This window comes from Sturnira hondurensis, unplaced genomic scaffold, assembly GCF_014824575.4.
Source record: "Sturnira hondurensis isolate 20B ecotype Veracruz unplaced genomic scaffold, ASM1482457v3 Scaffold0014384, whole genome shotgun sequence".
Lineage (NCBI taxonomy): Eukaryota > Metazoa > Chordata > Mammalia > Chiroptera > Phyllostomidae > Sturnira > Sturnira hondurensis.
In genome coordinates this window covers 17,479,848-17,497,999 of record NW_028087015.1, presented here as the reverse complement: position 1 = coordinate 17,497,999, position 18,152 = coordinate 17,479,848, and the positions used below count along the sequence as shown (strand labels likewise).

General features: G+C 40.0%; 1 protein-coding gene across 2 annotated transcripts in view; it reads left to right on the top strand.

Moving 5' to 3' along the window:
• Window positions 1-18,152, top strand: part of DNAH5 (dynein axonemal heavy chain 5) — a 210,181-nt gene that overhangs the window by 176,119 nt on the left and 15,910 nt on the right. For both annotated transcript variants that reach the window (XM_037063015.1, XM_037063014.1), the window contains exons 69-76: window positions 2,839-2,960; window positions 4,720-4,869; window positions 6,858-7,103; window positions 10,464-10,683; window positions 12,091-12,296; window positions 12,978-13,181; window positions 14,912-15,127; window positions 16,801-17,013. In XM_037063015.1, coding sequence (XP_036918910.1) covers window positions 2,839-2,960; window positions 4,720-4,869; window positions 6,858-7,103; window positions 10,464-10,683; window positions 12,091-12,296; window positions 12,978-13,181; window positions 14,912-15,127; window positions 16,801-17,013 — 1,577 coding nt within the window. The remainder of the gene's footprint in view (window positions 1-2,838; window positions 2,961-4,719; window positions 4,870-6,857; window positions 7,104-10,463; window positions 10,684-12,090; window positions 12,297-12,977; window positions 13,182-14,911; window positions 15,128-16,800; window positions 17,014-18,152) is intronic.

Sequence of the window (18,152 nt, the reverse complement as noted above, 5' to 3'; positions counted from 1 at the left end):
CTAATAGTAGCAACAAAGTCTCATTCAGTTAGAATTTAGCTTAGAAATGTATGATTTATGGGCATTCGCTCGCTCTCTTTTTCTTTTTCTGTCTCTCTCTAATTTGTTGCCTCTTATACCCTTGCTTCTTAGGTTTCTTTATTTTCCAAGTTTCCTAAAGCTGACCATGTAGAAGATGAGTAATCTGGAGAAACACCAGATAGATATGTGGGGCTAGGAGCTGCCTTCTACAAGAGCCCTTCATATATTACTGATTTCTGGCCTCAGTACTCTGGTCCTGTACTTGACTGAAATTTCCAAGGCAAAAGTTGTTTCTGACATCCTCAGTCCAGGCAGGAAATGCATTTTCCCATGGAAATGACATTGAACACAGCCAGTCTGTCTGGTTGGAAGACTGTCAAGTGTGTGGATGGTAACCAACATGAGATTTAGAGTTAGGAAGACTCAAAGGGACAACAGTGGTTTTGCCACCATCTTGATAAATGATCTCAGGCAGCTCATTTAACCCTTCAAGCTTCGGTCTCCTCAGCTATAAAACAAGGGTAGTCATATCTACAAAATAGGGTTATTGAGAATCACACAATTTAGGTAAACCTTGGCATGCAGAATATGTTCAGCAGATAGGCATTGCTGTATTACCTTTAGTATTTTAGTTTATTTTTATTAGTCTGAGGCTTGCACAGTGCTTATGAAGTAGAGTTTCTGAAGATCACCTTTTGGTAGTTATGCTGGTGAGAACTACCCAATAATGTGACCTCCCTCTGCAAGGACTTTAAAATCACTCATTTGAAAAGGTTATTTAGATAGTAACAGTGTTTGGATACTGGTTTTTTAGTTTACTCACCTCTAAGACGGAGAAAGATGAGCCTAGATGACTTTCTCCCTCCCAAATACTAACCAGGCCCAACCCTGCTTAGCATCTGAGACCAGACAAGATTGTAGATGACATTCTAAGTCTGCCTTAACCCTGCCACTTATCATTGTGTGATATAACTTATATAAATCTTTCATTATAAGCATGCATTATTTTTACAAAGTACTAGAGTAAAAATTCAAATTTACTTTTCCCAAGCTAGGGTTTGCAGAGTTCTCTGTCATCTTGAGAATTTAATTTGAATTTTTCCTATCTCAGTTGTTTATTCATCAGTGTATTTAATCTGGTGCCATATTATCCGGGGATATGTCTGCCCCTGCCCCTTGCCCATTACAATCATTCTTTGTGGCCCACTGTACACTTTTGAGCTAGGGAAGATATTCAGGACACAGCTGCCCTTGCACTAAACGATGAATAATGCTTCGGCTGCAAGGAGCATCCTTTCCTTTCCATGCATTAGCTTCTCCATAACCCTCTGGGGAGTACCTTATTCTCTGTTGGAGGATGGGCAATTTTCATGGATATTGGTGGGATGTTTTTCAAAACAAAAGCATTGTCCTTAGGTTTTTAACTGCTCACTGGTATTACAACAATGTTTTGATTTGATTTTATGAGCTTATATTTTCATTGAAATGGCTTCAAGTCCACTCTTACCTTGTTGGAAATATACTAAAATAGATTTGGCAAAAAAGAGCAATTTAGTTGGGTACGTGGTACTTGGATAAAGTACCAAGATGAGTAAAGATGAATAAAGGTGGATAAAGATGAATAGCTCAGTAAATATTGTAAATATAGTTATTTGTTTACAGCCTACTTTGTTCAAAGAATTATTTTAAAGGCGGCCAAATGCATTGGTTATATCCTTTAAGAGTTATGCTCAGAGTATACCTTCCCTGAAACAGTTTAATAGATGGTGTTTATTAAACAATATATTTTACACCACAGAAGAGTCACTAACTCTTTCTTTGGCTTAAAATACAATTGTTCTCACATGTAGTTTTTCTGAGGTGGGCCACAATAACATTTTTAAGGTGTCGTTTGTTTTATGTGGCTGTGGGAGTTATGAGTGTGACATGACCTCAAGCAAGTCATCAGTGAAAAGATAGGGGTCAGCACCCACTGGAAATGTTGGTTGTGGTTGGATTGACCAGATGCAAATGGTGTGGCCAGGGCCCTGGGGGTGTGCTCAAAATAGATATAAATAGCATACTGGTCTACAGAAAGCAACTCTTCAAACATACATAATGCTGCCGACATTTCTAGATATTTTCTCTCTCTAAAATTAGCTTGTGCCATCATTGAGCAGTTCTTAATGTTGACAGTAGGTGCTCATTTAGTGACGCTTAGCTTTGTCCTTGATCCTGTTTTATGTGATTTACACGTATGTGTTGTCATTCTGTTATTATCGCAATACCCAAGGTTCATTACTCCTATTCTAATAATTTGAAAATAAGGCTCAGCCCTGGCTGGTGTAGCTCAGTGGATTCAGCACAGGCTTGTGAAGCAAAGGGTCACCAGTTCGATTCCCAGTCAGGGCACATGCCTGGGTTGCAGGCCAGGTCCCCAGTGGGAGATACATCAGAGGCAACCACACAGTGATGTTTCTTTCACACTCTTTCTCCTTCCCTCCCCCTCTCTCTAAAGATAAATACATAAAACATTTAGAAAAATGGCCCAGACAAGGAGCTATTTTATTCCAGACCTTGGCGAGGTAGAGACAGGATAGAATCCAGCATCTGCTTGGCTCCAAAGTTATCTTACTAACTCCTAAATGTGTCTTTGTGAAATTATCTGTTCTTTTATTAAAATTTGAATCTTGTTCATCACCATGGTTTAGATTTCTGAGCTTAAAAATGTTAAGGAAGTAAAATAATTGAAATGGAAGTTGTTTAAGCAAAAATCTTTATAGAGTGTTCTATAATACAGAAGGATAATCTAATAACTTTATATGTTTAATTTTAAAGGTGGTGCCTCATTGGACCTTAAAGCTTGTCCTCCCAAGCCATCTAAATGGATCCTGGACATGACCTGGCTGAATTTGGTGGAGCTCAGCAAACTTAGACAGTTTTCAGATGTCCTTGATCAGGTAACCAGTGCTTTGAATAAACGTAGCATAATGTCACAGTGAGCATCTTCCTGGTTTATCACCAGCTACAATATTTACGGAAGAGAAATATTGAATATTGACACCCTTAAAATGGTATGACACGTGTTTGACCTTCCTCACAGCTCACGTACATTCTGGTGGAGCACACATCACCCATCGCAGACGTGTCTTGCGATGAGAAATTATTTGCCCCGTGCCATGTGTCAGTATCATCATTTGGAGATGCCCAAGTGGAAAGAATGATAAATTCAAGTAGATGTAATAATTAGGTCTCCTTTAAAAGTTTTGCTTTCTTTCTAGAGATTAAATAGGAAAAGGGGTCTGAACAGCCTGACTCTCCATGCTAAATGCCCTTTCTTGCCTCTTGTTCTTCTCCCTCTTCTTTTTCTTCTGCCCCTCCCATTATGTGCCTTAGCTAGGCATCTGGGTATGAATCTAATGCAGGCACGTGGCCTCTTGGCTTTAGAAGGTACTGCCCCTTCATAATCAGCCAGTTGCTGATGAATTGTGTAAACGCTGGGGTCCTGGAAGTTGAGTGTAGAGAATTGAATTGGGACAGGCCAGGAGATAGGGGTTTTTGAAAATCAGATGGTCAGAGAGAAATCACATGGACAATAGGCGGCTTTGCTCAGCTACAGGTTGAGGGCTTAAAAAAACTTTTTTTAACTAGAGAATTTCCTAAGCTTGTTTTTTGACTTTCCCAGTTTAAGTTGACCAGAAGCTTAAGTTCTGCTATATTTTTTATATCCTGCCTTACAACGGATGATTCCCATGGAGTTAGGGTACAAACCATTCTTTGGGGGTTAAATAACTTTCATCTGGGAGATTTTAATACACTCCAGCTTATTCCCCCACAGGGTGATTTTGGTGACCTTACCCGTTACTGAAGTTGTTAGGTTCTGGAGATCATATCTTATGCCTGCAATTTCTCCACGTTATGTAGTCTTTCATAATTGAAAGAGGTTATTTCTTATTCTTACATGATGCTCTATGAATATAAGCTTGGAATGGTCTTTCTTATTAGACCACTAAGAAGTGTACTTGGTTATTTAATCAAAGAAAATGTACCAGAGAACATAAGATTGTTTTAGTTTGTAGACATTGTTTGTTCTGGTTTGAGATGTTTGCTTATGTAATGCTGTTCTCTGATTTTTTAAGCTCCAAAGGATAATGGACAGTATTCTTTGACTCCTTGTCAGTAGCCTAAAGGAAGCTGCAATCTTATTATTTGATTTTAAGTGGTGTATTTCTAATTAGTTAGTAGAGTATTGGCCAAAAAACTTCATTCAATTAGAGAAACGTGTGTTAAATGCTTTTTGTTTTGGTACATAGAGTTGTCCTGGAAAATGAGTACACATAAGTGATGTGACTTGGTTCTTTGTCATGAGAGGATTTCGTGGAGCAAATCAGATTTCTTTAAAATAATGAAAATGAGTTCCCATTGATTTCTTTATTCTTTACGAATATGTTAACCACAAAGGCATAGATGGAATTAAACAATCCAGGACTCTCCGTACTTCTGGAGCTAGCTAGGCTGGTGTTAATGCAGAGTGACTTTAGAGCAAACAACATTCGATTGTTAATTTTCAAACCCTTAGGCATTAGAACGTAAAATAAAAAAAATAAGCAAGGAATATCATTCACACATGTCTGGAAAATTTAATGAAATCTATCTGTGAACTATTGCTGAAAGATTTTTCCATGGTGTGACGTATTTCCTATCCCCTTGTATTTTCAGATATCAAGAAATGAGAAAATGTGGAAAATTTGGTTCGATAAGGAAAACCCTGAGGAAGAACCTCTTCCCAATGCCTATGATAAGTCTCTGGACTGCTTTAGACGTCTTCTTCTTATTAGATCCTGGTGTCCTGACAGAACCATTGCCCAAGTATGAAGTACCTATTAAAAAAATAAAGGATCTTTTTAAGGAGAATGTCTTTTTAAATGTAAAGAAGTATTTAAAATGTTAATCCCAATGAGAATTTCTTGTAGACTTTCATAGGATTTTCTAGCAATTAAATTAGAAACATGGAAAAGCTAACAACAAATAAATATACTGAAGTACACATTGAAACGAAGTGATGTATTAGTCTTCTTTGGCCAAAATGGCCCCACAAAAGTGAATGAAAAAACCCCATGTTTTTAAGGTTGGTGTATAGGTATAATGTAAAGGAAATGTCTTATTCTTCTGTGTCCTTTTTATATTAACTCAGAAATGATATGTTTGCTGTCTTTTGCTAGTAGTAAAAACAATGTTCACTTGGGTAGGGAGAATGTGAGGTTTCTAGGGAGCAGAGAGGCTAGAGGGGAGCAGAGCACCCCCAAACCTGTGTCCCTGCTCCAGAAAGTGTTACAACCCTCAGGGGTTACAACCTGCAGGGGAGAAAGTTGTCCTGAAAGTCTTTGGATTGTACACACATTACATATGGTTTACATATGATTTACATATGAATGCTACCTCCAAAGGATCTATCTTTTTAAATATCTTTAATCCACTGGCCTACCATCATGGAAATTTACTGAAAAAGACTCATTGTGCTTTAATACTACAATTCAAAGTTTAACTGTAGTATTCAGCATAGGTTGATTCTTCAAGGGCTTCTCCAAGAAAGCCTAAGGGGTAATGGCAGGCAGGGTTTGTAACAGAATGTAGGAAATGTTCCCCTTCGCTCTCCAGAGGCAGAGTTAAAAACATACAGAGTAAGCCTCTCTAAGTCCACTTAGGTACTGTGTGTGATAATGAAGCAACTAGATTCAATGATTTATTGAGAAAAGGGAAAGGGCTTTTGCAACTCAGGACATGAGTCACCCTTCCTTCAGTTTTCTTCTCAACTTTGTTACTTTTATTCTGCTCAGATGAATTGTCAAGCAGTTGCCTTATTTATGGGCAGGGTAGAAGGTTCAAATAGTCCCTCCCTCCCTTCCTTCCTTCCTTCCTTCCTTCCTTCCTTCCTTCCTTCCTTCCTTCCTTCCGATTATTACTTTCTCATATAATCCTCTATTGGATCCTATGCTGAAATGTAAGTGTTCCATGCTCTGTTGTAGCTTCACCCTGGCTTCTGACATCCGTAGTGAAGACAGCCATGGCTTCCGAACTGGTCTCCTCTGGTCATTCTCGTCCACTCTAGTCCATGCTGTGTGCTCTAGAATAAGTGGAGGTATGAGCATGCCGTTCTCTAAATGGCTTTCCATGCCGCTTATGATAACATGCAAGTCTTGAACCAGGACTAGAAGGCCCCTCTGGAAAAATGCCCTCTCCTCGGAAGTTCTTGTGCTCTGATTAGATTCCTTTAGTGATGTTCAATCAGACACCTTTTGGGGAGGCAGAACAGAAGATCCGCAGTGTCGACCTGTTCAGCCCCCTCTCCCCGGAGGCAGCGTCAGACTCGGTTTCAGCATTTGGTCTGGGGGTGGCTGCCCATCCCGGGGAGTATTCAGCCGCCTGGTGCAGGAGAGATGCTCTGCAAGGGTTTCAGTTTTTCCGGATGTAAAGTAGGGACAGTGAAATCTAGCCAGGATAATTGGAATACATTTTAATCAAAACAGTGCATTTAATGACAACAATGAGTATTCTGATGATTACATATGGATCTGAAAATATACAATTTTTTTTTTAGTTACTAACGAGGCTCAGTTTTTTGACACTTTATAAGGTAGTGAGGATAAAACAGACATGGAGTGATGAGGGCAGTGAGAAGAAATTACCAAGTGAAAAATATAGTGTATAATCGTGAGAGGCCCTGTCCTATGTAGCTGGCAGGGTCCATGTGGACATTGTTGTGATAATCTACACAAATGAATTTTGGAAACCACACTGCACTGTGCATGTGAAGGAGTTAGAACAAGTTTCAGTGACACGTGTACCATTTTTGGCAGGCCCGCAAGTACATCATGGACTCCATGGGAGAAAAATATGCTGAAGGGGTCATCCTGGACTTGGAAAAGACGTGGGAGGAATCTGATCCACGAACACCACTCATCTGTCTCCTGTCCATGGGCTCAGATCCCACGGATGCCATCATCGCCTTGGGGAAGAGATTAAAAATAGAAACCCGTTATGTGTCCATGGGCCAGGGCCAGGAGGTCCATGCGCGCAAGCTCCTGCAGCAGACCATGGCAAACGTGAGGCCAGTTGTCTACTTTTGTGTTACCTTGCTGATATTGCAGGTTACAGAGTTAACAATTGCACGAAAGAGCATGTGCATTGTTAAGAGTTTAAATTTACATTCTGCATGCTGTTTACTAAATATCTATTAGAAAAATTTCATTGAAAAACAGATACAATTAAAATTTTTTTTTCTGCTGAGCCTTGTCTTACGGAAAACTTACCCAGCTGAAAATCTTATTTCCTAACCAGTTTCATAATGCTAAACCCACTCCAGATCCCAAACCTTCTGTGGGGGCCCACAGCCCCGCCCCCTCTCCAATCTTGGAATCCCCTCTCCAGCCCCTTCAGCTCCAATCTTGGAATCCTCAACACTCCAGCATCTACAACACCAGTGTTTTTCTTGAGTTCCAGAATGCGCGGTCTATCTCCTGGAGTCCCCCAGGCCTGGCCCAGATCCCAGATCCCAGATCCCTCTGCCATTGCCCTGCAGTGGTGCTAGAGGTTCTAGGACACATGGCCTGTCACTTTCCGGACGGGGTTCCTAACGCCCTTTGTGGATTGCAAATTCTCCAGCATGTAGAGCATATGGTGCTCAGGCCTGGCCTGGGAGCCACTGAACTCTGAAAACCACGCATTGACCTTGATAATGGGACAGTTTAGTCCAGAGCTGGGGCACTTTCAGGGACTTAAGTTAACAGTATGTCGGAGGTCCTCCGTTTCATTTCTAGAACTCAGCTCCTGGACAAGGCACTCATGTGTTTACTCTGGCCTAGCCTTCTTGGGGGTGTCCAGTTCAGCCTGGGACCCCTCCATCCCTTCTCTCCTCTTCCATCACACTTTGGCTAAGCAAGGTGGGGGTGAAGAACCACACGGCTTCTTGTTCCTACTGGATAACATAATACACAGTCTTAGTTTAGATCCCTTTCTGGACTTCACTGGGCCAGACTACTCTTTCTTGTGTCTGGATATCCTTCATATTTCAAGACTCCTGTGTCCTCCAGGGACTTCCCATCCTGAGGCAGGACTGGCTTTTTTTCCCCAACTCCCAACCAGTGCCTGCCCTGCCAGTGAAACCACTTGGTTCTAGGTCCCTGTTGCTGAATCTAGAACCTTACCACTGTGCTGCATCTAGTTCCTTTCTCCTGGTCTAGAACTAGGCACACTGGGCTTTAGAATCTGCATATTTACCTCGAGGCTCTACCACCAGCTTCGGTGAAAGACAGGGCCTCTTCCCGTGGGTTGTGCTATGTCTGATGACCTTAGTTTGCAGCAGGAGAAGGAAGGCTGAAGGGATCTGATTAAAGTGTTTCTGGAGACGGAAAAAAATCCATCTGTATTTAAGACTCCCATGTCTGGTCTGACATGAGGGCTTGGTAGGCCTTGATCTTGGTTTCTTTCTTCTCTTCCCTCCCTCCTCTCTACTTTCTGTATTCCTCCCTCTGTGTATTACTGTACTGAGAACAAGGCCACTAACATGAACAGGACACTTCTTCAATTTAAAATATATATTTGTGTAACTAATAATAATATAGTTTCAGGCAACCAAATTATAATTTAAATGGAATATTGTTAGCCTTTAGTTTATCCATTATTACTAGCATGCTTATAATTTGTCAGAGACAATAGCTTTTTGTAAGTTTTGTAAGAAAGGTTTGAGGCAATATGAATGAAGCAGTTACCCAATAGGAGCAAAATGAACAATCTGTACGAACTCAAAACATTGAATACAGAGTGCGGCAATTCAGAGGAAGAACTTTGGCCATGGATTCTGTGGGTGAACATTGAAGCCTCACAGTTCTCACCTAAGAAACTTAGCTCAGGATTTGTCTGTATGCTGGATGAAGGAGAGCAACTAAAGCCTTCTGTTGTTAAGTTTTATGTTTAATTTCTTTTTGTTTGAAGGGGTGGACAGTGTCAATTAAATTCCTCAAAGGAAGGGAAAGGGTCATAAATGGATATGTATAAAGGACACATGGATAAAGCCAAAGGGGGGTAGAATTGAGGGTGGGAGGTGGGGGTGGGGAGGTCAGGGGAAAGTGGTGGTGGGAAAATGGAGACAGCTGTATTTGAACATCGATAAAAAACATAAAAAAGATTTAAATAAAGCATGCACCTCACACTTAAATTTTTTCAAAGGACAAAGAGTAGTTTATTTAGTACATGCTATATACTTTTGAAGAAAATTATAAGGGAATACGTAAAATTCCAAAATGATCAATTTTATATGTAACTACTAAGATTTTAGATCTAGTCCTTGATTTGTTTCTTGGAAAAAGAAATAACTCAGGCTGTACTAGTCAAAACTAAATGATTCACAAAATGATAAAGAAAACAACTCAGGATTATTATCTGGATATTGTGGGTACTATTAGCAAAAAAATTCTATTGATTTGATATTGAGTCAATTATTATTATATGACCTAAATTTTTCCAGTCCTGCTTTATACACAGAATATTCTTATGCTCATAGAAAAATTTATGAAAAAGATCAAGTTTGTCTTCTAAGGCTCTTGTTCTTAGAATGGTCAAATTCCGCAGCAGAAGTTCTTTCACATTCTAGAGGGTGCACGCCCAGCTATCAATATTCTGGGAAGTCAGTGGGAGGCATGAGGGGCGGGTCTCAAAATCAGTGCGATTTTCTTTTGTCTGTTTTCAGTGAGGTTCCTATACTGTGTGTGCTGGTGTGCTCCAGTGTAAATGCTGTCTGTTTTGCCTTTTAAAGGAAATTAGCTTCCATCCTTCTTTAGGTGAGGCACGGACATGTCAGGGGGCTGGACTTTCAAACTTCTTGCCCACCTTCTCTCCCAACTTCCCCAGGGACTTCTTGTCACCATTCTTGAGTGTTTTGGGAGTTACGAGGTGTAATTCAGCTTGCCCTCAGCTTTCCTGAATGTCAGTTGAGGATTCAGCTTTCTTGAGTTCATTTTATATGTTACTGATAGTATCTCCACCCTCACTGTTTTTGTTCTGAAAAGTTCACTCCTTCAAAGTCCCTTCCCTGGAGTTTTCATGGCCTTTTGGGGAAGGAGCTGAGCTAAACGGGTGTTTTCAATCAGCATGTTAACCTGCAAGTGCGGCTATCTCTTTTTATGCTTCACTTTGGTTATTTTCGTGACTCCTACCATGTAAGTTATTTTCGTGACTCCTACCAGTGCAATTGGCATGCTATATGTGGGATCTGTATATTGGACAGGAGAAGATATACCTGTCCCAATGAAACTTTACCGTGTCCTTGTTTTGACCTAGATTCATTTAGAGTGTTTAGTGTGCTGTTCTGTTAAGTTATAATTAGTTAATTTTTAAAGAATGTACTAATTTAAATCTCTGGGCAAAACACAAGCTAGCCTCACTGCCATTCACTGTTGTTGACTCAGGGAGGATGGGCGCTTCTGCAGAACTGCCACCTGGGACTCGATTTCATGGACGAGCTAATGGACATAGTTACAGAAACTGAGACTGTACATGACACTTTCCGCCTGTGGATGACCACCGAGGTTCACAAGCAGTTTCCCATTACACTCCTTCAGATGTCCATTAAGTTTGCCAATGAGCCTCCGCAGGGCCTCCGAGCAGGGCTGAAAAGAACATATAGTGGTGAGTGGAGGAATATGTCCATGTTTATTGGTGTTCTTGCACTTAAACTATTTTCTTAAAGAAATTGTGAAAACAGAATTAGCGAGGGTATAGTTATCGCAAAGAGTGCTGTTATTTAACATGTGGAGGAGTGGATGGCCCCTTTGTCATGGTCCTTGTGGAGTGTGACCTGGCAGGGTTAGGCACCAGAGCTCAGCATTTTCCACCTTATGTTTTTCCTGTTTTCCCAATGTTGCTCTACTTCGTCCTATACTGTTCTCTGCTAGACACCTACTTTTTCATGCAACTATCTAGAGTTGATGTTTTGGTCATATGTAGTCTTTATGCTCCATACCTGAAGTAGGACAGTAACTCCTTCCAATAGGAGAGGCTGAATTAAAACTGTGGCCTGCCTTTATTTCATGAAGACATATTCCATAATGTCAGAACAGTAGTGAAGTTAGAAATCAAACAAAAGGAGCAAAACCAGACCAAATGCCCTCCATTTAGAACTGGAACTGAGATTTTTCTATCTGCCTTTGCTTCCTGTACTTTGTGGCTTCCTGTCTGGGACTCAGGGACATGAAAAGAGCTTGGACTGCGGAGTCAGAAATCCTGTTTTTGATCCTCCCTTGACAAAATGCTGAGTTCTCTTGGGTGTTAGTTACTCAAACAACTGGAGTTTTCATTTTCTCACATGTAAAGTAAGGGACATAAACTCTATCCGTGATGATTGGAATCTTGTGTATTTAATAACAATATTGAATATAACAATTCTATATCATTCTGAAAAATCTACAAAGAGATTTTTTGGGATTGTTAACAGGACCCAAATTTCTGCCAGTTTATAAAGTAATGTTAGGATAAAATGGATATGGAAGGGTGATGGTAATAAAAAAAGTTTACCAAATGAGAAAATTTACAGTTTTATATACATATTATAGATACATACATAATCATCATAACTATTGCTTCAGAAATATATTTAGGTTGCCAATGACTTCTATACACAGTATTAACAATTTAATATTAATTAAAATAGTGTGTATACATGCTCCAAATAATAATAATAATAATAAAACTTATTATTATCATTATTCAGTGGTGGTTGCAGTCATAGTAGCAATATTTTTTTCACTGCCATCAGTCCTCCACCTCTGCTTTCTCCCCACATTATTTTGTTAGATTGGCAGGAACTTGATCCATGTCAGCGAGATTGATCCATCTCTTTGCAGATTGATCAGGTAGAAGTGTCCTCTAGGTACTCAACTCAAATTATGGTTGCCATATGAATGTGATAAAAAATGATGTAAGATAAATGAAGTTTAATATTAGGAATTTACAAAAAGAATTAATAACTGATAAAAGTAATAGAAAAGGAGGATGTTTGAGAGCTGACACAGGTTTTCACCTGGCTGACCTCAACAGGTGTGAGCCAAGACCTGCTGGATGTGAGCACGGTGGTGCAGTGGAAGCCCATGCTGTACGCCGTGGCTTTCCTGCACTCCACAGTCCAGGAGAGGCGGAAGTTTGGTGCTCTGGGGTGGAACATCCCTTATGAATTTAATCAAGCGGACTTTAATGCCACTGTGCAGTTCATCCAAAACCACTTAGATGACATGGATATCAAAAAGGTACCGTGTGTGTGCTACTTCATGCCACTGGTGATTGTGGGTCCTCAAGCTAACATGACCCCCACCTGTGGGTAAGGGAGGTCAGCACATTGCTTACCCAGCTGTGACAACCAAAAAGTTCTGCAGACATTACCAAATGTTTTCTGGGTGGGGGCAGCTTCAGAGTAAATCTTGTAAGAGTGATGATTTTCTGTGTTTGCAAAGTCATGATCTTTAAGTCATAGCAACTTAGGTTACACTTGCCTCTTGATTTCAGCTAAAAAATAACCAAATTTTAATGATCTTTTTATATCTTAAAGTCGAGTAGACAGTATGCATAACACAACCTAACAGAGTTTTTTAGAGGGTGGGGAGAGTGAGTGGGGAAACTTTTAGAAAAATCTTAAAAAGTGAAAATGAAGTCTAGATTACTTTTGAAGTGTGTGATTCTTAAATAACTATTCCAATATTTTGAAAAAACATCTTTTTTTTCTGTTGAAATTAAAATATGAAAGTATGAAGCAGAATCTTTTTCAAGTTATAAGGATGAATTTTGAATAATCACTTATGTTTGCCTAATTAATTTTCTTTCTGTACTTTTTACATTATGAATAAATGAGTGAATAAATGACATCCCTTGGCAGGGAACATGAGGATAAGACTGTGATCAGTTCTACACAGTTATTCTGTAAATTTTCCCAGGGCGTCTCCTGGACCACCATCCGCTACATGATAGGCGAGATTCAATATGGAGGCCGAGTCACCGATGACTACGATAAGAGATTGTTGAACACATTTGCTAAGGTTTGGTTCAGTGAAAACATGTTTGGACCAGATTTCAGTTTTTACCAAGGATATACTATCCCAAAATGCAGCACGGTGGATAACTATCTTCATTACATCCAGGTGTGTCAGTGTCAAACTTTTGTGCATAGAGTAAATATCCTCAGCATTTGAACTTTTAGTTATCGATTTACACCATTTACTCATATACTCTCTTTAGTATAATTTTTAATGGTGATACATATTGAAACTTCCACCATAGATGCTTTCTTCATGTTGATATTTGCCCAGTGATTACAATGGTTATATTTGTAATGCTTCAGTGAAGAATATTTTTTGGGGGATGACAGATGGAGCAGATGAGAGCCAGGGAACCTGCACGAACTCTCCAGAGCCCTCCATGTATGAGACTCCAGTGACTTGTGATGACAGGGCAGAGGCTGACTCTGGATCCTCTGTTCTGGTTTTCAACCCACTCGCCTTATTTTGTGACACTTGTTCCTTAATCTGGGTCTAGCGGACAGTGTGTGAGTGTGTACAGGAGTCCATACAAGGGCTTCTTCATTCAGGGCTAGATCCTTCTTTGTCATGGAGCGGGTGATGGGGGACTGTCCTGGGGTTAGTAGCAACCCTGGCCTCTCCCCACATGGTGTCAGCATATCTCTTACCCAGTTGTGACAACCAAAAAGTTCTGCAGACATTACCAAATGTTTTCTGGGGTCACAAAATCACCCCTGATTGAGAAACATTGCTCTAAGAAAGAATAAAAACAATTTTGACAGGAAATTTGGGAAAGTTGATGTGTTTCAAGGTAACTACAGTGTTTCTGTCTCTATACCTTGAATTCATTAGATCATTATTTAGCAGTCTCGTTTGCCTCTAAGATTTATCTTGGAGTGAACAAACTAAAATGCAACAGCCCCAGAGGGCTAGATTTATTAGTATATTTAGAGGTTCTGTGATAAATAGATGTGATGAGTTTATCATATATTATCCTCTCTATGCTTCTAGTAATTCAAATCAGCAAATATATGTATTTTAATTATACTATATGTGTCTTTAAATAATTAGCGCTGAATGAAAAAGTGCCTTTGAAGGTATAAATTCAGATATGCCTGTCCAGATATTTATTTATATACATCTCATTTCACAGTGAACTTGAGTTCATACATAGGAAGACATTACATAAAAAGAAATAAAATAAGGGAGTAGATAGGAGGGGAACTATGAATAGGACAACAATAAAACAATTCACATGTAGAAATATGTCAAATTGCAGGTACATTTTTTTTTGTCAAGTAGCAGAGGGAGAATTTTGCCCATTTGTTCTTACTGTTTTCCTCACTGACTCTGTTGCTCTGTTAATATTTCTCTCTTTTCATAGTCTCTCTCCAGGAGAATACAATTTCTTTATTTGGGTCCTAATTGCTACAACTGTCATTTTCTGGTATCTTAAAAACATAGTAACCATTAATTATTCAACATTCATTTACAAAATGGCTTGAATTATATCAGACCTTCAGAAAACAAAATACCAACCCATATTTCCCTCTCTGTCTTACATATTATAAAACAAGACAGTATCTCTTTGATTAAGTTTGTTGGAGGTGTAGATACCAAATTAAACAACATGATTAAAGTACCAGGAGCCAATTATGTTTCCCAATGTTAATTTTTTTTCAAGGCAACTTTTGATTTTTATCTGGAGACAATATCGAGATGGTGGTCTGGTATAAATAAGGCATCTTTTATAAATGCACATTCTAATAAAAGCATGCATCTTTCTGAAGGCAACATAATTTAACTGGTCCTTATGGCAGCAATCGGTGCTTACCGGGGTACTTGTCGTTCAGAGTTTGCCCACCTACGACAGCCCCGAGGTCTTTGGGCTGCACCCCAATGCCGACATCACGTACCAGAGCAAGCTGGCCAAGGACGTGCTGGACACGATGCTGGGCATCCACCCCAAGGACAGCTCTGGTGGAGGGGATGAAACCCGGGAGGCTGTGGTGGCCCGGCTGGCTGAGGACATGCTGGAAAAGCTGCCCCCTGACTATGGCCCGTTTGAAGTGAGTCAAAATCTTGACAGAAGGTCTGCTGTGGCTGCTTCTGTTCGGTTAGGGGAATGAGGAAGGAGGGCAAACTTTTTTCTGGGGAAAAAAATTTAAAAAACTCACTTCCTGAAAACCCAGAAAAAGAAGATTTTGAATCTATAAATGTGATCATTTTGACATATACATAAGGAGAAAACTTGATGTGAATGTTAATATTCATAATTAAATTACAGGTATATACTGATGGGATAGGATTCCTTTTCTAGAGCTTTCCCTTGAGGTACTTCACGTTGCTATTTGTTGAAAGAAAAGTAATGTATTTTTAGAGTTTAGCAGCTGATTAAAAAATGGTGTGTAATTGAATGTACACTCTAAAACTCGGGCGTCCTTAATTTCAGAGAGTCTGTCTTTTTATCATTAACTTGCTTTGCAGCTTCTCCATCTCACAGGTTTCAAGCACTAGTATGTCTTTGAAAAATGTATAACCTTTATTATATTGTTTCTATTACCATTTAGTCTACTTATTAGTATGTCTTTTAAATATGCAGTTAATTTCTAAGCAATTTCATGATTATGAAGGCTAATATTTTAGACATGTTAACAACTTGTGAAGAGATTTACCCTGGCAATAATTTTAAACTTTTGATGAAAGCAAAAATAACTGGGTTACTTTCCATACTGTCTTAGAAGCTGACCCGGACTAAGTGTGACGCTTTTGTCACAGGGCCACCATGTTTCTTTATGTGTTGGCCCCTTTCCACCTGCTTTCAGAAGGAGCCCTGCAGGCTTTTGCTTCTTCAGCATCTTGTGGCTTTTTACGAAGCAGGTCACTTTGGCCGTGACTATGATAGACTGAACTCAGGGATCTATCACCAAGGGAATCATTTCCTGGGGAAGAAACTCTGATAGCTTGCTTGGAGAAAATCAATACTACAGTCAGCTTTTATGAGCACCTTTCATTATAGTAACAGGAAACAGGTCATTCATGTCTAGCAGTGGTTGAAACATGTATGAAGCATTAAAAATAGATAAAAATATAATAAACAGATAAATAAATAAACAAACAAACAAACAAATAAATATGTAAATAAGTAAGGTAAGTAGTGGAGTTTAGAAGCATCTCCCTCCTTTTGCTGAATGTGTCACAGCTACCCTAGGATAATGCAACTCAGCCCAGCACAATAATTGATTCATAGAAGATTCTCAATTAATACTTGCAGGATGGAAATGATTGGGTGGGTGGGTGGGTGGATGGATGAGTCCTTTGCTTTCAAACAGAAAGCTCTGGAAATATACATATAGTTTTTTTATGCAGCCAGCAGAATGGTCATGTATGTTTACATGTCAGTTTGTGTGTCCATGTATGTGTCTGAAAGTCTTAGATTAGCAGTAAGTGACCATTTCCTAATAAGCGCAGTTGCTATTTAGGAGGCTGTGTGGCTGTGGTCATGCACTTTTCTTTTTCTGTGCATTAATAGCTGCCTGTTTTCTCCCACATGGGATGAAAAATCTGCTGGTCATCTAGCAGATGTTTCTTATTTCTTGTCTGTTTACTGGCAGTGAAAAAAAAATAGATAAAAACTTACCACTTGTGGAATTGTAAAATCTGGGGCCTTTTCAGAAGCCCCAGTGACATGAACATTAGCAGCTTTCTACTTTGTGACGTGTGCTGAATGTCCCCATGACAGGTGAGAGAGAGGCTGCAAAAGATGGGACCGTTCCAGCCAATGAACATTTTCCTCAGGCAGGAGATCGACAGAATGCAAAGGGTGCTCACCCTGGTCCGCAGCACCCTGACGGAGCTAAAACTTGCCATCGACGGCACCGTCATCATGAGTGAAAATCTTCGCGATGCATTGAATTGCATGTTTGATGCCAGAATTCCTGCTCAGTGGAAAAAAGTACGTTGAAGTTCTGCCTAGTCGCTTTATTGTTGTGCAGAGGAAAATTGGCAAGTGGAAAGCATCTACGTGGATAATTTACTTAAAAGTGTTCTTTTGCTTTGGGACTAATCCCGTTATAGTCTTGTATTTTTAGATTGTAGGTGGGGAAGGAAATTATATAGCATTCCCATGTATCGGGGTGGGCGATTTACATGCATTCTTTCATTTCAATCTTACATTTTATTGCCCTTAATTTACAGATGAGGAACTTGCATTTGAGAGAGTTTATATCTTTTCTCAAATCACACACCTAAGTCGTGCAAGAATCAGAATTTAAATCCAAGCTCTTGGGCTTCAGAGCTCATGACAGTAGCTTCATAGAAGGGAATGTTCTGAGATACACATGCCCATTAAACATTTTCTTTCCTTTGTTTGTAGATATGTGTGTAACTATATCTCAAGATAACGAATGTGCTTACTGATCACCTGTTGGTGATTGTGTCACATGAGAGATGCGGTTTTAAGGAATAATTTTCTACTTGAAAAGTAAAATAAGGACTGAGTGTCTTTTTAAAGCAGGAAAACATGTATATTTGAGGGCAGAGGGTGCCTAAATGACATAGCTTCTTTGTTCTGTATTTAAGCCTCTGTGTGTTGTATGCAAGTGCAATTTGTGGGGAAAATAAGCGAAATCTCTCAGATTGCTTATGGTGGAGAAGAGACCTGGGGAAGGGTAGGGGCGTTGCTGCGTTTATATCCCGTATTTCCTAGGAAATTGCATTTGCTGTATGCCATCACCAGGGGTAACTCTGCCCCCGCAGTAGGAACTCCTAGAGTACGTGACTCACAGCTCTTTCTGAGAGTCCTGCTCCCCTGCGGAAGTGCATATACGCTCTGCCCTCCTTGAGGGTTTGGCAGAAGGAGGAAACCGGGATGGATGGCAGGCAGAGAGGTGTGCCAGGCTTTCCCCACTTGTGATCTGAAGTCACAGATGCAGAGTGAACCGGGTCTGTGCAGTCCTATGGTTTCCTGCAGCTGCACTCAGCCGACTGGGAGCGGGCCTGGGGAGGGCGGATGGTCGAGGCCGTGCAATGTTGGGCTTCCCTAGGCAAGTGCAATGGAAGATGTGTTAGTTTTCTGGAGCTACCACGGACTGA